Source organism: Callionymus lyra, chromosome 18 (genome assembly GCF_982586985.1).
Source record: "Callionymus lyra chromosome 18, fCalLyr1.hap1.1, whole genome shotgun sequence".
Classification (NCBI taxonomy): domain Eukaryota; kingdom Metazoa; phylum Chordata; class Actinopteri; order Syngnathiformes; family Callionymidae; genus Callionymus; species Callionymus lyra.
Genome location: NC_141835.1, coordinates 2,100,335 through 2,123,548, shown reverse-complemented (window position 1 = coordinate 2,123,548; position 23,214 = coordinate 2,100,335). Strand labels below are relative to the sequence as shown.

At 39.4% G+C, this 23,214-nt stretch overlaps 1 protein-coding gene across 3 annotated transcripts in view; it reads left to right on the top strand.

The window, feature by feature from the left end:
- The window catches only part of fermt2 (FERM domain containing kindlin 2), a 67,425-nt gene that overhangs the window by 6,776 nt on the left and 37,435 nt on the right, over window positions 1-23,214 (top strand). For all 3 annotated transcript variants that reach the window (XM_087780325.1, XM_087780324.1, XM_087780323.1), the window contains exon 3: window positions 18,622-18,855. In XM_087780325.1, coding sequence (XP_087636451.1) covers window positions 18,622-18,855 — 234 coding nt within the window. The remainder of the gene's footprint in view (window positions 1-18,621; window positions 18,856-23,214) is intronic.

The following is a 23,214-nucleotide window of genomic DNA, read 5'->3' as shown; positions in this document are numbered from 1 at the left end:
GTATGAAGATGTTTGTACGAGAGTAGACGTATGAAGATGTTTGTACGAGAGTAGACGTATGAAGATGTTTGTACGAGAGTAGACGTATGAAGATGTTTGTACGAGAGTAGACGTATGAAGATGTTTGTACGAGAGTAGACGTATGAAGATGTTTGTACGAGAGTAGACGTATGAAGATGTTCGTACGAGAGTAGACGTATGAAGATGTCTGTACGAGAGTAGACGTATGAAGATGTCTGTACGAGAGTAGACGTATGAAGATGTTTGAACGAGAGTAAAACTAACATGAAGCTATGAATCCTCATGAACCAGGTGAGTTGAAACCTGGAGAACATCATGAGTTCTTTCTCTCAAGTCCACGTGGCAACATCTAGTTTTTCCACCATCTGTTTTCTTCCCTCAGTCAAGAGGTCACGTCTGTGTGTGTGCGTGTGTGTGTGTGCGCGTGTGTGTGTGCGTGTGTGTGTGTGTGTGTGCGTGTGTGTGTGCGTGCGTGCGTGTGTGTGTGTGTGTGTGTGTGCATGTGCGTGTAATCATTAACAACATACGTGTTCCACATGTCGACTCTGATGTCACTGAAACTGACGACAATAATGACACGACAACTGTTTGTACGTATGCAACACAAATGTACATCATTCTTGTAGATCAAAGTATGATGTTTGTTTTCTTTCATTGTTTCATGGAGTGAATATCATCCAGTGTGTTGATAGTATCACAATACAATGATACAATATATAGTGATAGTGTAGTAACAAGTATATATGTGTAGTATTTTCCAGTACTTGACTCTGGTGTTGTGATAGTGTAGTAACACGTATATATGTGTAGTATTGTCCAGTACTTGACTCTGGTGTTGTGATAGTGTAGTAACAAGTATATATGTGTAGTATTGTCCAGTACTTGACTCTGGTGTTGTGATAGTCTGGTAACAAGTATATATGTGTAGTATTGTCCAGTACTTGACTCTGGTGTTGTGATAGTGTAGTAACAAGTATATATGTGTAGTATTGTCCAGTACTTGACTCTGTTGATGTGATAGTGTAGTAACAAGTATATATGTGTAGTATTGTCCAGTACTTGACTCTGTTGTTGTGATAGTGTAGTAACAAGTATATATGTGTAGTATTGTCCAGTACTTGACTCTGTTGTTGTGATAGTGTAGTAACAAGTATATATGTGTAGTATTGTCCAGTACTTGACTCTGGTGTTGTGATAGTGTAGTAACAAGTATATATGTGTAGTATTGTCCAGTACTTGACTCTGGTGTTGTGATAGTGTAGTAACAAGTATATATGTGTAGTATTGTCCAGTACTTGACTCTGGTGTTGTGATAGTGTAGTAACAAGTATATATGTGTAGTATTGTCCAGTACTTGACTCTGGTGTTATGATAGTGTAGTAACAAGTATATATGTGTAGTATTGTCCAGTACTTGACTCTGGTGTTGTGATAGTGTAGTAACAAGTATATATGTGTAGTATTGTCCAGTACTTGATTCTGGTGTTGTGATAGTGTAGTAACAAGTATATATGTGTAGTATTGTCCAGTACTTGACTCTGGTGTTGTGATAGTGTAGTAACAAGTATATATGTGTAGTATTGTCCAGTACTTGACTCTGGTGTTGTGATAGTGTAGTAACAAGTATATATGTGTAGTATTGTCCAGTACATGACTCTGGTGTTGTGATAGTGTAGTAACACGTATATATGTGTAGTATTGTCCAGTACTTGACTCTGGTGTTGTGATAGTGTAGTAACAAGTATATATGTGTAGTATTGTCCAGTACTTGACTCTGGTGTTGTGATAGTCTGGTAACAAGTATATATGTGTAGTATTGTCCAGTACTTGACTCTGGTGTTGTGATAGTGTAGTAACAAGTATATATGTGTAGTATTGTCCAGTACTTGACTCTGTTGATGTGATAGTGTAGTAACAAGTATATATGTGTAGTATTGTCCAGTACTTGACTCTGTTGTTGTGATAGTGTAGTAACAAGTATATATGTGTAGTATTGTCCAGTACTTGACTCTGTTGTTGTGATAGTGTAGTAACAAGTATATATGTGTAGTATTGTCCAGTACTTGACTCTGGTGTTGTGATAGTGTAGTAACAAGTATATATGTGTAGTATTTTCCAGTACTTGACTCTGGTGTTGTGATAGTGTAGTAACAAGTATATATGTGTAGTATTGTCCAGTACTTGACTCTGGTGTTGTGATAGTGTAGTAACAAGTATATATGTGTAGTATTGTCCAGTACTTGACTCTGGTGTTGTGATAGTGTAGTAACAAGTATATATGTGTAGTATTGTCCAGTACTTGACTCTGGTGTTGTGATAGTGTAGTAACAAGTATATATGTGTAGTATTGTCCAGTACTTGACTCTGGTGTTATGATAGTGTAGTAACAAGTATATATGTGTAGTATTGTCCAGTACTTGACTCTGGTGTTGTGATAGTGTAGTAACAAGTATATATGTGTAGTATTGTCCAGTACTTGATTCTGGTGTTGTGATAGTGTAGTAACAAGTATATATGTGTAGTATTGTCCAGTACTTGACTCTGGTGTTGTGATAGTGTAGTAACAAGTATATATGTGTAGTATTGTCCAGTACTTGACTCTGGTGTTGTGATAGTGTAGTAACAAGTATATATGTGTAGTATTGTCCAGTACATGACTCTGGTGTTGTGATAGTGTAGTAACACGTATATATGTGTAGTATTGTCCAGTACTTGACTCTGGTGTTGTGATAGTGTAGTAACAAGTATATATGTGTAGTATTGTCCAGTACTTGACTCTGGTGTTGTGATAGTCTGGTAACAAGTATATATGTGTAGTATTGTCCAGTACTTGACTCTGGTGTTGTGATAGTGTAGTAACAAGTATATATGTGTAGTATTGTCCAGTACTTGACTCTGTTGATGTGATAGTGTAGTAACAAGTATATATGTGTAGTATTGTCCAGTACTTGACTCTGTTGTTGTGATAGTGTAGTAACAAGTATATATGTGTAGTATTGTCCAGTACTTGACTCTGTTGTTGTGATAGTGTAGTAACAAGTATATATGTGTAGTATTGTCCAGTACTTGACTCTGGTGTTGTGATAGTGTAGTAACAAGTATATATGTGTAGTATTGTCCAGTACTTGACTCTGGTGTTGTGATAGTGTAGTAACAAGTATATATGTGTAGTATTGTCCAGTACTTGACTCTGGTGTTGTGATAGTGTAGTAACAAGTATATATGTGTAGTATTGTCCAGTACTTGACTCTGGTGTTATGATAGTGTAGTAACAAGTATATATGTGTAGTATTGTCCAGTACTTGACTCTGGTGTTGTGATAGTGTAGTAACAAGTATATATGTGTAGTATTGTCCAGTACTTGATTCTGGTGTTGTGATAGTGTAGTAACAAGTATATATGTGTAGTATTGTCCAGTACTTGACTCTGGTGTTGTGATAGTGTAGTAACAAGTATATATGTGTAGTATTGTCCAGTACTTGACTCTGGTGTTGTGATAGTGTAGTAACAAGTATATATGTGTAGTATTGTCCAGTACATGACTCTGGTGTTGTGATAGTGTAGTAACAAGTATATATGTATAGTATTGTCCAGTACTTGACTCTGGTGTTGTGATAGTGTAGTAACAAGTATATATGTGTAGTATTGTCCAGTACTTGACTCTGGTGTTGTGATAGTGTAGTAACAAGTATATATGTGTAGTATTGTCCAGTACTTGACTCTGGTGTTGTGATAGTGTAGTAACAAGTATATATGTGTAGTATTGTCCAGTACATGACTCTGGTGTTGTGATAGTGTAGTAACAAGTATATATGTATAGTATATTTAAGTACTTCACCCTGGGGTTGTAGAATTTACAGACCTCTCGTCCTCAGTCATCATTCTTTCTTTAGCTGTGGAGGACGTAACGACTGCTGCCATCTAGAGGCCAGAAGTATAGTTGCAACACGAACATGAAATAACACGAAGATTATTTTCATGTTAATGGTTAAAAAATCAAAAGATCTAATGATTTTAATTTTCACACATTTTATTGTAATGTCAACCTTAAGCAATGTTTCCCAAAAAGCGTTTCATCTGGAGTCTGGACGTAGACTGTGGTCTGGAGTCTGGAGTCTGGAGTCTGGACATCAGGGACTGGAGTCAGAGCTGGAAGGAGGTCCTGGTGACTCGTGGTCCACATGGTTCAGATGTTTGTGTCTCTGATGATGTTTGCGTCTCATCTTGGACTCATTCTTGTGAGCAGCTGTTGTGGTGTCGGGTTCTTCTATTTGTGTTCCTGCTCACGTGACCAGCTTTGTTGGTTCAGCATCTCCATGATGGATTCGTACTCGTGCCAGGAAGTCTATCGATCGTCTGCTGGAGCCTCGTCTTCTGTAATCCTGTTAGTCCAGAGTTGGATCAACATCAGCGTCTTGTTAGTGTTTCTGTCTCAAGATCATGTTTGTGTTTCAACAAGAAGATCCTTTACTGAGGGTCGAGAAGATCAATGATCGTTAGATACTGATGATCCACTCTTGATACCATCACTTTGAAGAGAGACTTGTTTGTTTAAAAACTACATTATTACTATCATCTATATAATCCAACAATTTTCAACTAGAATCCAACAATTTTCAACTAGAATCCAACAATTTTCAACTAGAATCCAACAATTTTCAACTAGAATCCAACAATTTTCAACTAGAATCCAACAATTTTCAACTACTGTATAATCAAACAATTTTCAACTATAATCAACTATTTTCAACTATAATCAAACAATTTTCAACTATAATCCAACAATTTTCAACTATAATCCAACAATTTTCAACTATAATCATACAATTTTCAACTGTAATCCAACAATTTTCAACTATAATCCAACAATTTTCAACTATAATCAAACAATTTTCAACTATAATCAACAATTTTCAACTATAATCAAACAATTTTCAACTATAATCCAACAATTTTCAACTAGAATCCAACAATTTTCAACTAGAATCCAACAATTTTCAACTATAATCAAACAATTTTCAACTATAATCCAACAATTTTCAACTATAATCAAACAATTTTCAACTAGAATCCAACAATTTTCAACTATAATCCAACAATTTTCAACTAGAATCCAACAATTTTCAACTATAATCAACTATTTTCAACTATAATCAACTATTTTCAACTATAATCAAACAATTTTCAACTAGAATCCAACAATTTTCAACTATAATCCAACAATTTTCAACTATAATCCAACAATTTTCAACTAGAATCCAACAATTTTCAACTAGAATCCAACAATTTTCAACTATAATCAAACAATTCTTATGTTAATCAAAGGCCAACATTATAAAGTATAATATAAATTAAATCACATGTTAAACTAAATTCATGTCAAACTATATTTATCATCAACAATAGTTTTCAAGAAGAAAATCAGTAAAACTGGTCTCAGTATCAAGTTAAGAATCTTCAGCTCACAGTAATGTTCCTGGATTCGTACGACGACCGGTCGATACTGAAGTTGTCTTCAGTGATTCACGAGTGAAGGAGGAGAAGAAGTGGAAAAAGAGGGAGTGAAGGAGGAGAAGAAGTGGAAAAAGAGGGAGTGAAGGAGGAGAAGAAGTGGAAAAAGAGGGAATGAAGGAGGAGAAGAAGTGGAAAAAGAGGGAGTGAAGGAGGAGAAGAAGTGGAAAAAGAGGGAGTGAAGGAGGAGAAGAAGTGGAAAAAGAGGGAGTGAAGGAGGAGAAGAAGTGGAAAAAGAGGAGGTGAAGGAGGAGAAGAAGTGGAAAAAGAGGGAGTGAAGGAGGAGAAGAAGTGGAAAAAGAGGGAGTGAAGGAGGAGAAGAAGTGGAAAAAGAGGGAGTGAAGGAGGAGAAGAAGTGGAAAAAGAGGGAGTGAAGGAGGAGAAGAAGTGGAAAAAGAGGGAGTGAAGGAGGAGAAGAAGTGGAAAAAGAGGGGGTGAAGGAGGAGAAGAAGTGGAAAAAGAGGGAGTGAAGGAGGAGAAGAAGTGGAAAAAGAGGGGGTGAAGGAGGAGAAGAAGTGGAAAAAGAGGGGGTGACGTCCACTCAGCTCCCAGAATTCCATAAAAGTCTTGGATGCAGCAGGAAATGACTTCCAGGGATCGGCATGTGCTTCTGTCACTGTTCACTGTTGATGTCAACATTCTTCAGCCCTGCTGGTCTGAGGAGAGCCTGTGGAGGTTCATTCATTCATTCATTCATTCATTCTTTTATTCATTCATTCATTCTTTTATTCATTCATTCATTCATTCATTCTTTTATTCATTCATTCTTTTATTCATTCATTCATTTATTCATTCATTCATTCTTTTATTCATTTATTTCTTCTTTTATTAATTCATGCATTCATTCTTTTATTCATTCATTCTTTTATTCATTCTTTTATTTTATATATTCATTCTTTCTTTTATTCATTCATTATTTCTTCCTTTATTCATTCATTTATTAATTCATTCATTTATTATCCAAGTGTGAGTTAAATAATGAGTTATTTTACTTTCAATACTTAAATGACAAGAAGATATTTTCAAATTAAAAGTTCCATCAGCCTGAGAAATGCTGACCTCGTCACTTTTCTGCGTCTGAGTTAGTGACTTAGAGTTAGTTAGTGAGTTGGAGTTAGTGGAAGAGTTAGAGTTAGTCGAAGAGTGAGTTAGAGTTAGTGAGTGAAAGTTAGTGGAAGAGTTAAAGTTAGTGGAAGAGTTAGTGAGTTAGAGTTAGTGGAAGAGTTAGTGGAAGAGTGAGTTAGAGTTGGTGAGTTAAAGTTAGTGGAAGAGTGAGTTAAAGTTAGTGGAAGAGTTAGTGGAAGAGTTAGAGTTAGTGGAAGAGTGAGTTAGAGTTAGTGAGTTAGAGTTAGTGGAAGAGTTAGTGGAAGAGTTGGAGTTAGTGGAAGAGTGAGTTAGAGTTGGTGAGTTAGAGTTAGTGGAAGAGTGAGTTAGAGTTAGTGAGTTAGAGTTAGTGGAAGAGTTAGTGGAAGAGTTAGAGTTAGTGGAAGAGTGAGTTAGAGTTAGTGAGTTAGAGTTAGTGGAAGAGTTAGTGGAAGAGTTGGAGTTAGTGGAAGAGTGAGTTAGAGTTGGTGAGTTAAAGTTAGTGGAAGAGTGAGTTAAAGTTAGTGGAAGAGTGAGTTAGAGTTGGTGAGTTAAAGTTAGTGGAAGAGTGAGTTACAGTTAGTGAGTTAAAGTTAGTGGAAGAGTTAGAGTTAGTGGAAGAGTTAGTGGAAGAGTTAGAGTTAGTGGAAGAGTGAGTTAGAGTTAGTGAGTTAAAGTTAGTGGAAGAGTTAGAGTTAGTGGAAGAGTTAAAGTTAGTGGAAGAGTTAGAGTTAGTGGAAGAGTGAGTTAGAGTTAGTGAGTTAAAGTTAGTGGAAGAGTTAAAGTTAGTGGAAGAGTGAGTTAAAGTTAGTGGAAGAGTGAGTTAGAGTTGGTGAGTTAAAGTTAGTGGAAGAGTTAGAGTTAGTGGAAGAGTGAGTTAGAGTTAGTGGAAGAGTTAAAGTTAGTGGAAGAGTGAGTTAGAGTTACTAAGTTAGAGTTAGAGTCGGTCACCTGTGTCGTTGGTTGTGCTGCAGATGACGTGAAGGTTCACTGGTGACAATGACCTGCTCCTCTGAGAGGAAACACATGGATTCAGAACAGGACGTCCAGCTTCCTCTTCTGCTCCGTCACGTCCTCACTGTGCTGGCAGGAAGTAGATCTTTTCAGGGAAATGTCTTCATTATTATCATCATCATCGTCTTCATTATCTTTATCTTCTTCATCTTCATCATCATCATCATGAGCTTCCTCTTCTGCTCCGTCACGTCCTCACTGTGGTGGCAGGAAGTAGATCTTTTCAGGGAAATGTCTTCATTATTATCATCATCATCGTCTTCATTATCTTTATCTTCTTCATCTTCATCATCATCATCATGAGCTTCCTCTTCTGCTCCGTCACGTCCTCACTGTGGTGGCAGGAAGTAGATCTTTTCAGGGAAATGTCTTCATCCTCATCATTATCATCTTTATCTTCATCATCATCATCATCATCTTTTACATCATCTCACTGCCTTTGATTCATCATCTACATCATCATCATCATCATCATCATCATCTACATCATCATCATTTTTATCTTCATCTTCATCTTCATCTTCATCTTCATCATCACTGGTGTAATTGAATCCATGGATCTCTGGACCCTCAGACATGAAGCGACAAATCTCTGCAGGAAGTCGTTGAAATAAGATCCTCAGCTGGAGCTGATGGTTTCACTTCTTGATGAACATATAATCATTAATCTTTGAAAACTAACGTAGACATTTTAAGTGCAGCTGTAAATAATCATGTCTAAAGATAATCCTTAAAGTATCTCAAGACAAACCTGTGACACAAACGAAGCATTAAAATCACGTTTTCCTTCATTTCTCAGAAGGTAAAAGTCACTTTGACTTCTTCTTGTTTTCAAGAAGCAGTTACCCCTGGTATCTGAAGAATTCCATAATATTCATTGTTCCTCTGGGAGTCCTGGTGTTGCTGTGTCCGACTCTCCTTCCTGTCCAGCCCGGAGCTTTCAGAGGGACTTCTTGTGAGAAGGTCTTCTTGAGAGAAAGTCTTCTTGAGAGAAGGTCTTCTTGAGAGAAGGTCTTCTTGTGAGAAAGTCTTCTTGAGAGAAGGTCTTCTTGTAAAAAAAGTCTTCTTGTGAGAAGGTCTTCTTGTGAGAAGGTATTCTTGTGAGAAGGTATTCTTGTGAGAAGGTATTCTTGTGAGAAGGTATTCTTGTGAGAAGGTATTCTTGAGAGAAAGTCTTCTTGAGAGAAAGTCTTCTTGAGAGAAAGTCTTCTTGTGAGAAGGTCTTCTTGTGAGAAGGTCTTCTTGAGAGAAAGTCTTCTTGAGAGAAGGTCTTCTTGTGAGAAGGTCTTCTTGTGAGAAGGTCTTCTTGAGAGAAGGTCTTCTTGAGAGAAGGTCTTCTTGAGAGAAGGTCTTCTTGAGAGAAGGTCTTCTTGTGAGAAGGTCTTCTTGTGAGAAGGTCTTCCTTTGAGAAGGTCTTCTTGAGAGAAGGTCTTCTTGAGAGAAGGTCTTCTTGAGAGAAGGTCTTCTTGAGAGAAGGTCTTCTTGTGAGAAGATCTTCTTGTGAGAAGCACTTCTTTATTTGGTTTATTTGGGTCTTTTATTTTGAAGGGGACATGTCTGTTCTGGTGTAGTTGAGCTGGATTCTGTGGATCCCAGTCTTAGATCTTTTGACTTCCTGTCGTGACCAGGATCCATCTCTGGATCGGACACGTGGACGGATGTTGTCAATCTGTCGCATGGATCTGGATCTTCTTGAAACACTTACTGACGTCCTGGTGGAGCAGTAATTCTATCAGAGGGTCGTCTCTGTTCACTGTCCATCGTGAAATGGAAACGAAGGTCTCTGAGGAAGCGTCTCCTGATGCTTCACAGTTTTCCTTCTGGGTTTTCCCTCATGAATCCTCCTGATCTTCTTTATTCTCGCGGGTGTTTGTGAGTCATTTAATTGTGTGTCTGGAGCTTCAGCCGCCGACACTGAGACGGATCAATACGTCCCTCGACTCCTCTTCAGCGACCCATATATTCAGTATATTTATGCTCCTGACCTTGAGAGGAACCCTCGTCAATCATCGTCTACTCTTTGTGTTTCACTGCAGCTCCACTGGATTCATGTGTTTCTAGTGTCGTGTGTATTGTCATGTGTTTTATCAATGCATGTACATCTCGAGTACAGCTGCACGATATTGGAAAATATGTGCGATATTCGATATTAGTGTCTTGAAGTGCGATTTTGATATTACTGCGATTATTTTTTTTTCTTTCACCTAAAATTGTATCGGCGTACAGGAGCGAGTACTGTAGTGAAGGTCCGGGGGTTTAAAGAAGGAAAACTATGTAATATTTCCCTTTCGTTTATTTCAACGCTTCAGTGTCGACATGATGGTAGAAAAATATCTCTTCTAACGCTCAGTCTCGCGGGACTTGCATCGGTTTCCCGACAAACTGAGCGACATCAGAGAGGAGCCGCCGGCGCGTCGCGATATCACCAAATCAATTATAAATACTTGTACACGCACACATAACACTTTATAAATGACGCTAACAACTTAGCTCGTTAGCATACGGTGAAGACGCACACATAACACTTTATAAATGATGCTAACAACTTAGCTCATTAGCATACGGTGAAGACGCACACATAACACTTTATAAATGACGCTAACAACTTAGCTCGTTAGCATACGGTGAAGACGGACAGGTTTGTTTGGAAGTTCACGATCTTCTAAGAAAACAACTGAGACGAGATGAAAAGTTCTTACAATATGTTGCTTTAACAAAGGAGGTTGAAAGAAACGAGTGACTGGATCACTAGTGTTTGACTAGATCATAAGTTAGTATTACTTCACTGGATCACTAGTGTTTGACTAGATCATAAGTTAGTATTACTTCACTGGATCACTAGTGTTTGACTAGATCATAAGTTAGTATTACTTCACTGGATCACTAGTGTTTGACTAGATCATAAGTTAGCTCAGTATATCCAGTGAAGTAATACTAAGACGCGTCTCCATAGCAACCGAGCCTAACAAGCTGCACAGTTCACAGACGGACGGAGACGTAAACAACAACGAGACATAGAAGTACAAACTGACAACTTTACAGAACGTGACACTGATTGATCGAAGTGTGGATTTAAGAAATGCTTGATTTGATTTGTTGATTGATTAATGAAAAATGATAATTTATCACACGTTTTCCACATACATATCGCACGTGCCAATATCGCGATCTCAATATTTTTCCGATATATCGTGCAGCCCTATTAGCGAGTGTTGTTTTGCTCCGGAAATGATTTGTTTCTGTAAGAAAACAGTAAATTTACCAAATATTAAAAATGTAAATCAAGACCATATGATTTAAATTTGATATTTGAGGAACCAGCTCCGCCCTGACTCAGCAGATCTCAGTGGATCAGATCCGTGAGGTTGAACCAGTGCTCGAGAACATTCTTTCCGTCTCAGATACTGTCGTCACGTCTTATCAAGAACCTCACGCTCGCGTGTGAAGACGACGATTCTATCTCGAGCTTCGAGCGACAGATTCTCTGATTAGACGTTTTCATGGGTCGTGTGTGTAGATGAAAACATTTCTACTTCCTCAGTGTCGCCACGGAGACACGTATCTGTAGATGTGTTGATGTGATGAAGACACGCGTCACTGAGGCCTGTGTGTCGTCAAGAATCTGTTGTCAGTATCACGATACACGTGTGACGATACATCGCGATATATTGTGATACTGTAGTGACAACGATATATTGTTTCTGTTAAAGAAACAACACTTTTTCTTTTAAAACAAACCAATAAATACTTTCTCTAATCAAATATGAGAGTGTACTATAGTGTTTCTCAAAATATTAACAATGAAGTGCATTATTAAACTGGAGCAACATGTTATATCCAGTATCTGTCGGTGTTTCATTTAACTTTAAACTCTGTTTTAAAATGAGTCCAAACATCAGCTTTAAAAGCTGCTGGACTCAACGTATCCTCTCGTCCTCAGTCATCATTCTTCCTGTAGCTGTGGAGGACGTAATGACTGCTGCCATCTAGAGGCCGGGAGTTTAATTGCAACACAATGGAACAAAAACTGTAAATATTTGGATATTAATTGTGAATAAAAAATGGAATTTATTTATTTAAACGGTATCGTGGGATAAAACATTGCGATATATCAGCGTATCGATCCAATGACAAATACACTTGTCACATGAGCAACCTCACTCACAGCTTTCACGCTCACTACACACTCACTACACACTCACTACACACTCACTACACACTCACACTCCTGAAGCTAACAATGTCTTGCGTTTCCCTTCTTTTTCTCTGTCAGTCAGTAACTATCTCAGTGTATCTTGAGACGGCGTAACAAGAAGAACTGGTTTAAAGAAATGTATATTTGGTGCGAGTATAAACATCTGTTTGTGTTTTATCTCACCAGTTTCATGGGTCAACAGTAATACTACATCCTGTCTGCGTCCAACATGTTGTCGTCTCGACCTTGGAATTACAAATGGACTGTTTTTTTCAAAATGCAGATAAAAGTGTCAAATATGATCAAAGTTCCATCAATAGGATTATAAATGTTTTTAGTTATGAAGCTTTAATACATCTTTTTACTTCTTTATTGTTCTCTGTACACACACTACTCTCTTCATACTCCCTCCATCCACGCCTCCCTCCCCCGTCACACACTAGCGTCCATCAACAACACTGAGCCTCATGTCAACATCAAGTCTCTTCAGGCTGGACACAAACACACACATACTCTTTTAGCTGAACACAAACACACACGTACTCTTTTAGCTGAACACAAACACACACATACTCTTTTAGCTGGACACAAACACACACATACTCTTTTAGCTGAACACAAACACACACATACTCTTTTAGCTGAACACAAACACACACATACTCTTTTAGCTGAACACAAACACACAACGTCTCTTCATGCTGAACACAAACACACAAAGACTCTTTTAGCTGGACACAAACACACAAAGACTCTTCAGGCTGAAACACAAACACACAACGTCTCTTCATGCTGAAACACAAACACACAAAGACTCTTCTAGCTGAAACACAAACACACAACGTCTCTTCAGGCTGGACACAAACACACAACGACTGTTCTAGCTGAAACACACACACACAAAAAGACTCTTCTGCTTGGACACAAACACACAAATACTCTTCAGGCTGGACACAAACACACAAATACTCTTCTACTTGGACACAAACAGACAAAGTCTCTTTAGGCTGAAACACAAACACACAAAATCTCTTTAGGCTGGACACAAACACACAAAAACACTTCTAGCTGGACACAAACACACAAAGACTCTTCAGGCTGGAGACAAACACACAAATACTCTTCTAGCTGAAACACAAAGACTCCTCATGCTGGACACAAACACACAAAGACTCTTCAGGCTGAAACACAAACACACAAAGACTCTTCTAGCTGGACACACACACACACTCACACACACACACTCACACAGACATGAACACACACACACACACACACACACACTAACGGTGCTAATAAAGCTAACACATGGATCTCCATCTGTGTTTCTTCGTCTCATCATCATTTTTCTCGTCGGCTCTTAAAACTCGTTGCTTCTGCTGCACATTAAAGCTTCAATCACTTAAGGATGACGTCAGCAGTATTTTTAGACGCAGGATGTCATTGGTTCTCGTCGCTCGTCCGCTGCCGCCGCCTCGCTGCTGCCGCCTCGCTGCCGCAACGACTCCGACGACCTTCGTCCAATCGCATCGCTCGACTCCAGCGGCCGAAGAAGAAGGTGGAGAGGCGGAGGTTTATGGGCGAGCGAGGAGATCATGAGTAGCATGTTAAATATGGACACGCGTGTTCTTCTCAGTGGACCTCAGACGCAGCATCGATGGCGTCTGAGGTCCAGGTCTGAGGTCCACGTCTGAGGTCCACGTCTGAGGTCCAGGTCTGAGGTCCAGGTCTGGCTCTTCTTAGCTCGCCATAAATTATACGCCTCTTAGTGGGAACATCGAGCGGAAATTATGGAAATACATCGTACAGTTGTTTTTGTACACTTGTGTATTTATGGTGAAGATGTACGTCCAAGGTCCGGACACACAACTTACACACGACTTACACACAACTTACACACGACTTACACACAACTTACTGAAACAAAGATATTTTAACAACATTAAAAACACAACAATCGATACTAAAACTTTAACTCGATACTGATACTTAAAATAACTTCTGTTACAAAAACAAACAGAATCACATTTAATTGCGATTTGGAATTTCAATCCTGGAAGTCTCCCCTTTTCAAGGGACTCGTTGTATAAACAAAGCGTGATTACAGCTGGAGGAGGAGTGAAGCCATTATTACGTCATAACGGACTCTCGTAACCTCTTGTTCGTCCAGATTTCAGAGCAACTTTATAAAGTAATAATTAAAACATGGTCATGATGAGAAGTTACTGCGTCTTGAAGAACATTCACTACATGACACCAGAGTTGATACTAGTTGATGTTTAATGACACCAGAGTTGATACTAGTTGATGTTTAATGACACCAGAGTTGATACTAGTTGATGTTTAATGACACCAGAGTTGATACTAGTTGATGTTTAATGACACCAGAGTTGATACTAGTTGATGTTTAATGACACCAGAGTTGATACTAGTTGATGTTTAATGACACCAGAGTTGATACTAGTTGATGTTTAATGACACCAGAGTTGATACTAGTTGATGTTTAATGACACCAGAGTTGATGCTAGTTGATGTTTAATGACACCAGAGTTGATACTAGTTGATGTTTAATGACACCAGAGTTGATACTAGTTGATGTTTAATGACACCAGAGTTGATAATAGTTGATGTTTAATGACACCAGAGTTGATACTAGTTGATGTTTAATGACACCAGAGTTGATACTAGTTGATGTTTAATGACACCAGAGTTGATACTAGTTGATGTTTAATGACACCAGAGTTGATACTAGTTGATGTTTAATGACACCAGAGTTGATACTAGTTGATGTTTAATGACACCAGAGTTGATACTAGTTGATGTTTAATGACACCAGAGTTGATACTAGTTGATGTTTAATGACACCAGAGTTGATACTAGTTGATGTTTAATGACACCAGAGTTGATACTAGTTGATGTTTAATGACACCAGAGTTGATACTAGTTGATGTTTAATGACACCAGAGTTGATACTAGTTGATGTTTAATGACACCAGAGTTGATACTAGTTGATGTTTAATGACACCAGAGTTGATACTAGTTGATGTTTAATGACACCAGAGTTGATACTAGTTGATGTTTAATGACACCAGAGTTGATACTAGTTGATGTTTAATGACACCAGAGTTGATACTAGTTGATGTTTAATGACACCAGAGTTGATACTAGTTGATGTTTAATGACACCAGAGTTGATACTAGTTGATGTTTAATGACACCAGAGTTGATACTAGTTGATGTTTAATGACACCAGAGTTGATACTAGTTGATGTTTAATGACACCAGAGTTGATACTAGTTGATGTTTAATGACACCAGAGTTGATACTAGTTGATGTTTAATGACACCAGAGTTGATACTAGTTGATGTTTAATGACACCAGAGTTGATACTGGTTGATGTTTAATGACACCAGAGTTGATACTGGTTGATGTTTAATGACACCAGAGTTGATACTAGTTGATGTTTAATGACACCAGAGTTGATACTAGTTGATGTTTAATGACACCAGAGTTGATACTAGTTGATGTTTAATGACACCAGAGTTGATACTAGTTGATGTTTAATGACACCAGAGTTGATACTAGTTGATGTTTAATGACACCAGAGTTGATACTAGTTGATGTTTAATGACACCAGAGTTGATACTAGTTGATGTTTAATGACACCAGAGTTGATACTAGTTGATGTTTAATGACACCAGAGTTGATACTAGTTGATGTTTAATGACACCAGAGTTGATACTAGTTGATGTTTAATGACGCCAGAGTTGATACTAGTTGCTTACGTTACTTTGTAATTCACTGTAGTATTACTCCTCGAGTCTTGTAGTATTTCTCCGCCAGTCACCGTAGTATTACACTCATGTAGGGAAACAGTTGTAGTTTTGAACAACCTTAATGACACCACAGTTGGCAGACATCACATGACCTTAACGCATGTTCCTCATTGGTCAACATCAGCTCCAGCATGTTTATTGGTGATGAAAGAATGAATGAATGAGGAGAAGAAAAAGACAAACTTTTAAATATTTGTTGATTTTTCTAAACATTTCTGATTCTACATCCTGGTAAACGATGACTCATGGATCCACATCAGTGCTGGAGGTCCTTCATCCTGGTCTGTTGCTGCATCTTCAGACCATGTCAAGGATCAGAGTAACTCGTGCCTCTGAAGAACGTCTTCAAGTGTAGAAGCTCAAACATCTCTGGATCCACAGTGATGGTCACTCTGGTCACTCTTCACTCCCTCTTGTGAGTCATCCAGTGATTTTTCTTCTCAAATTCCCCTGAATTCAGCGTCAGAGTTGAAGGTCGTCATCGATCTAAGAACCACATGTGAAGGTTTAGGTTTCCATGGAAACGATTGAGCTCAGACTGAGGATCAACTAGAAATGTCTGAAGATCAACTTCATCAACACTTTCATCTGAACGTCAAACGTCTTCAACTGGATCTCGACTTAAACTTTGACATGAACTGATGTGTTGAAACTATAGAACAAGTGTGTAACTACACGTGGAGGGTAACGACAAACAAACACACAATCACAACAAACACACACACTCTCGTGATCCTGTGATCGATCAGATCTGATGAGTTTTCTTTTTATCAGCGACTGAGCAACAGAGTCTGGACTGATGACATCATCACTGACTGATGACATCATCACTGACTGATGACATCATCACTGACTGATGCCTTCGTTTTTTTAAATCAGACTTTGTGTGTGTGTGTGCGTGTGTGTGCACGTGTGTTCTTTTCTGACATGTAGGACAGCAACACAATAGCATCTTTCAAAGACTGAAGACATTCACTGTGACCTTAAAGTTACACACCTACACAAATGTGTACACACGCATACACACACACATGTACATGCACATGCGCACACACGCATGTACGCACACACGTGTACACATACAAACATGTGCACACACATACAAACATGTGCACACACATACAAACATGTGCACGCACACACACGTGCACACATGTGAATACACAGGCATGTGAACACATACACACATGTACACACGCAAACACAGGCATGTGAACACACACTCATGTACACACACGTGCACACATGTACACACACAAACACAGGCATGTGAACACACACTCATGTACACACACGTGCACACATGTACACACACAAAAACAGGCATGTGAACACACACTCATGTACACACACAAAAACAGACATGTGAACACACACTCATGTACACACACAAAAACAGACATGTGAACACACACTCATGTACACACACAAACACAGGCATGTGAACACACACTCATGTACACACACGTGCACACATGTACACACACAAAAACAGGCATGTGAACACACACTCATGTACACACACAAAAACAGGCATGTGAACACACACTCATGTACACACACTTGCACACATGTACACACACAAAAACAGGCATGTGAACACACACTCATGTACACACACAAAAACAGACATGTGAACACACACTAATGTACACACACAAAAACAGACATGTGAACACACACTCATGTACACACACAAAAACAGACATGTGAACACACACTCATGTACACACACAAACACGGACATGTGAACACACACTCATGTACACACACAAAAACAGACATGTGAACACACACTCATGTACACACACAAAAACAGACATGTGAACACACACTCATGTACACACACAAAAACAGACATGTGAACACACACTCATGTACACACACAAACACAGGCATGTGAACACACACTCATGTACACACACAAAAACAGACATGTGAACACACACTCATGTACACACACAAACACGGACATGTGAACACACACTCATGTACACACACAAAAACAGACATGTGAACACACACTCATGTACACACACAAAAACAGACATGTGAACACACACTCATGTACACACACAAACACAGGCATGTGAACACACACTCATGTACACACACAAAAACAGACATGTGAACACACACTCATGTACACACACAAAAACAGGCATGTGAACATACACTCATGTACACACACAAAAACAGACATGTGAACACACACTCATGTACACACACAAAAACAGACATGTGAACACACACTCATGTACACACACAAAAACAGACATGTGAACACACACTCATGTACACACACAAACACAGGCATGTGAACACACACTCATGTACACACACAAAAACAGACATGTGAACACACACTCATGTACACACACAAACACGGACATGTGAACACACACTCATGTACACACACAAAAACAGACATGTGAACACACACTCATGTACACACACAAAAACAGACATGTGAACACACACTCATGTACACACACAAACACAGGCATGTGAACACACACTCATGTACACACACAAAAACAGACATGTGAACACACACTCATGTACACACACAAAAACAGGCATGTGAACACACACACTGTGGTCAGTCTTCAGGTCTGTATTGTCTCGAGTGTGAAGAACACAAGTCTATCAAGTCTTCCAGCCATGAAGGTCTCATGTTTCTCTCACTGTCAGAACAAAGACAAGAGTCTTAACCTGATCCTGTAGCTTCACAAACTCTAGGACAATCCAGAAGCATCTTTAGCCTGAAGGGAACATCTTCATGTTCATCACTCGTGGTGTCTTCTGACCTGCATGTGTCCTGTGATATGTTCATGTCCCACTGCAGGAGACCAGGATTCGCCTGAGAGACCTCGACTCTCCGCTGACCCGGGACGACCCCGGGTCACTAACGTAGTTCTTAGAAACACGCTCTAATGTTCACCGTCTTCTGTGCTCCTCAGACGTGAAGAAGGACTGGTCGGACCACGCGCTGTGGTGGGAGAAGAAGAAGACGTGGCTGCTGAAGACCCACTGGACGCTGGACAAGTACGGCATCCAGGCCGACGCCAGGCTGCTGTTCACGCCGCAGCACAAGCTGCTGAGGCTGCAGCTGCCCAACATGAAGCACATGAAGGTCAAGGTCAACTTCTCTGACCGGGTCTTCAAGGCGGTGTCGGACATCTGCAAGACCTTCAGTGAGTGAAGATGTTGTCTGTGTCTCCGTGTGATGTTTAACCAACAAACTCGGCTCGGATTCTTGTCTCGTCGCCGTCGCTGACCCCCAGTGTTTAGTAAACAGTTGATCGTCTGTGTTTTTAACTCATGAACTCGTCTCTAGTTAGTCCTTCACTGACCCGTCAGTGTTTAGTAAACAGTTGATCGTCTGTGTTTTTAACTCATGAACTCGTCTCTAGTTAGTCCTTCACTGACCCGTCAGTGTTTAGTAAACAGTTGATCGTCTGTGTTTTTAACTCATGAACTCGTCTCTAGTTAGTCCTTCACTGACCCGTCAGTGTTTAGTAAACAGTTGATCGTCTGTGTTTTTAACTCATGAACTCGTCTCTAGTTAGTCCTTCACTGACCCGTCAGTGTTTAGTAAACAGTTGATCGTCTGTGTTTTTAACTCATGAACTCGTCTCTAGTTAGTCCTTCACTGACCCGTCAGTGTTTAGTAAACAGTTGATCGTCTGTGTTTTTAACTCATGAACTCGTCTCTAGTTAGTCCTTCACTGACCCGTCAGTGTTTAGTAAACAGTTGATCGTCTGTGTTTTTAACTCATGAACTCGTCTCTAGTTAGTCCTTCACTGACCCGTCAGTGTTTAGTAAACAGTTGATCGTCTGTGTTTTTAACTCATGAACTCGTCTCTAGTTAGTCCTTCACTGACCCGTCAGTGTTTAGTAAACAGTTGATCGTCTGTGTTTTTAACTCATGAACTCGTCTCTAGTTAGTCCTTCACTGACCCGTCAGTGTTTAGTAAACAGTTGATCGTCTGTTTTTAACTCATGAACTCGTCTCTAGTTAGTCCTTCACTGACCCGTCAGTGTTTAGTAAACAATTGATCGTCTGTGTTTTTAACTCATGAACTCGTCTTTAGTTAGTCCTTCACTGACCCGTCAGTGTTTAGTAAACAGTTGATCGTCTGTGTTTTTAACTCATGAACTCGTCTCTAGTTAGTCCTTCACTGACCCGTCAGTGTTTAGTAAACAGTTGATCGTCTGTGTTTTTAACTCATGAACTCGTCTCTAGTTAGTCCTTCAATGACCCGTCAGTGTTTAGTAAACAGTTGATCGTCTGTGTTTTTAACTCATGAACTCGTCTCTAGTTAGTCCTTCACTGACCCGTCAGTGTTTAGTAAACAGTTGATCGTCTGTGTTTTTAACTTATGAACTCGTCTCTAGTTAGTCCTTCACTGACCCGTCAGTGTTTAGTAAACAGTTGATCGTCTGTGTTTTTAACTCATGAACTCGTCTTTAGTTAGTCCTTCACTGACCCGTCAGTCGTGTTTAGTAAACAGTTGATCGTCTGTGTTTTTAACTCATGAACTCGTCTCTAGTTAGTCCTTCACTGACCCGTCAGTGTTTAGTAAACAGTTGATCGTCTGTGTTTTTAACTCATGAACTCGTCTCTAGTTAGTCCTTCACTGACCCGTCAGTGTTTAGTAAACAGTTGATCGTCTGTGTTTTTAACTCATGAACTCGTCTCTAGTTAGTCCTTCACTGACCCGTCAGTGTTTAGTAAACAGTTGATCGTCTGTGTTTTTAACTCATGAACTCGTCTTTAGTTAGTCCTTCACTGACCCGTCAGTGTTTAGTAAACAGTTGATCGTCTGTGTTTTTAACTCATGAACCCGTCTCTAGTTAGTCCTTCACTGACCCGTCAGTGTTTAGTAAACAGTTGATCGTCTGTGTTTTTAACTCATAAACTCGTCCCTAGTTAGTCCTTCACTGACCCGTCAGTGTTTAGTAAACAGTTGATCGTCTGTGTTTTTAACTCATGAACTCGTCTCTAGTTAGTCCTTCAATGACCCGTCAGTGTTTAGTAAACAGTTGATCGTCTGTGTTTTTAACTCATGAACTCGTCTCTAGTTAGTCCTTCACTGACCCGTCAGTGTTTAGTAAACAGTTGATCGTCTGTGTTTTTAACTTATGAACTCGTCTCTAGTTAGTCCTTCACTGACCCGTCAGTGTTTAGTAAACAGTTGATCGTCTGTGTTTTTAACTCATGAACTCGTCTTTAGTTAGTCCTTCACTGACCCGTCAGTCGTGTTTAGTAAACAGTTGATCGTCTGTGTTTTTAACTCATGAACTCGTCTCTAGTTAGTCCTTCACTGACCCGTCAGTGTTTAGTAAACAGTTGATCGTCTGTGTTTTTAACTCATGAACTCGTCTCTAGTTAGTCCTTCACTGACCCGTCAGTGTTTAGTAAACAGTTGATCGTCTGTGTTTTTAACTCATGAACTCGTCTCTAGTTAGTCCTTCACTGACCCGTCAGTGTTTAGTAAACAGTTGATCGTCTGTGTTTTTAACTCATGAACTCGTCTTTAGTTAGTCCTTCACTGACCCGTCAGTGTTTAGTAAACAGTTGATCGTCTGTGTTTTTAACTCATGAACTCGTCTCTAGTTAGTCCTTCACTGACCCGTCAGTGTTTAGTAAACAGTTGATCGTCTGTGTTTTTAACTCATAAACTCGTCCCTAGTTAGTCCTTCACTGACCCGTCAGTGTTTAGTAAACAGTTGATCGTCTGTGTTTTTAACTCATGAACTCGTCTTTAGTTAGTCCTTCACTGACCCGTCAGTGTTTAGTAAACGGTTGATCGTCTGTGTTTTTAACTCATGAACTCGTCTCTAGTTAGTCCTTCACTGACCCGTCAGTCGTGTTTAGTAAACGGTTGATCGTCTGTGTTTTTAACTCATAAACTCGTCTCTAGTTAGTCCTTCACTGACCCGTCAGTCGTGTTTAGTAAACAGTTGATCGTCTGTGTTTTTAACTCATGAACTCGTCTTTAGTTAGTCCTTCACTGACCCGTCAGTCGTGTTTAGTAAACAGTTGATCGTCTGTGTTTTTAACTCATAAACTCGTCTCTAGTAAGTCCTTCACTGACCCATCAGTGTTTAGTAAACAGTTGATCGTCTGTGTTTTTAACTCATAAACTCGTCTCTAGTTAGTCCTTCACTGACCCGTCAGTGTTTAGTAAACAGTTGATCGTCTGTGTTTTTAACTCATGAACTCGTCTTTAGTTAGTCCTTCACTGACCCGTCAGTGTTTAGTAAACAGTTGATCGTCTGTGTTTTTAACTCATGAACTCGTCTTTAGTTAGTCCTTCACTGACCCGTCAGTCGTGTTTAGTAAACAGTTGATCGTCTGTGTTTTTAACTCATGAACTCGTCTTTAGTTAGTCCTTCACTGACCCGTCAGTGTTTAGTAAACAGTTGATCGTCTGTGTTTTTAACTCATGAACTCGTCTCTAGTTAGTCCTTCACTGACCCGTCAGTCGTGTTTAGTAAACAGTTGATCGTCTGTGCTTTTAACTCATAAACTCGTCTCTAGTTAGTCCTTCACTGACCCATCAGTGTTTAGTAAACAGTTGATCGTCTGTGTTTTTAACTCATGAACTCGTCTTTAGTTAGTCCTTCACTGACCCGTCAGTGTTTAGTAAACAGTTGATCGTCTGTGTTTTTAACTCATGAACTCGTCTTTAGTTAGTCCTTCACTGACCCGTCAGTCGTGTTTAGTAAACAGTTGATCGTCTGTGTTTTTAACTCATGAACTCGTCTTTAGTTAGTCCTTCACTGACCCGTCAGTCGTGTTTAGTAAACAGTTGATCGTCTGTGTTTTTAACTCATAAACTCGTCTCTAGTTAGTCCTTCACTGACCCATCAGTGTTTAGTAAACAGTTGATCGTCTGTGTTTTTAACTCATAAACGCGTCTCTAGTTAGTCCTTCACTGACCCATCAGTGTTTAGTAAACAGTTGATCGTGTGTTTTTAACTCATGAACTCGTCTCTAGTTAGTCCTTCACTGACCCGTCAGTCGTGTTTAGTAAACAGTTGATCGTCTGTGTTTTTAACTCATGAACACGTCTCTAGTTAGTCCTTCACTGACCCGTCAGTGTTTAGTAAACAGTTGATCGTCTGTGTTTTTAACTCATAAACTCGTCTCTAGTTAGTCCTTCACTGACCCGTCAGTGTTTAGTAAACAGTTGATCGTCTGTGTTTTTAACTCATGAACTCGTCTCTAGTTAGTCCTTCACTGACCCGTCAGTGTTTAGTAAACAGTTGATCGTGTGTTTTTAACTCATGAACTCGTCTCTAGTTAGTCCTTCACTGACCCGTCAGTGTTTAGTAAACAGTTGATCGTCTGTATTTTTAACTCATAAACTCGTCTCTAGTTAGTCCTTCACTGACCCGTCAGTGTTTAGTAAACAGTTGATCGTCTGTGTTTTTAACTCATGAACTCGTCTCTAGTTAGTCCTTCACTGACCCGTCAGTGTTTAGTAAACAGTTGATCGTCTGTGTTTTTAACTCATGAACTCGTCTCTAGTTAGTCCTTCAC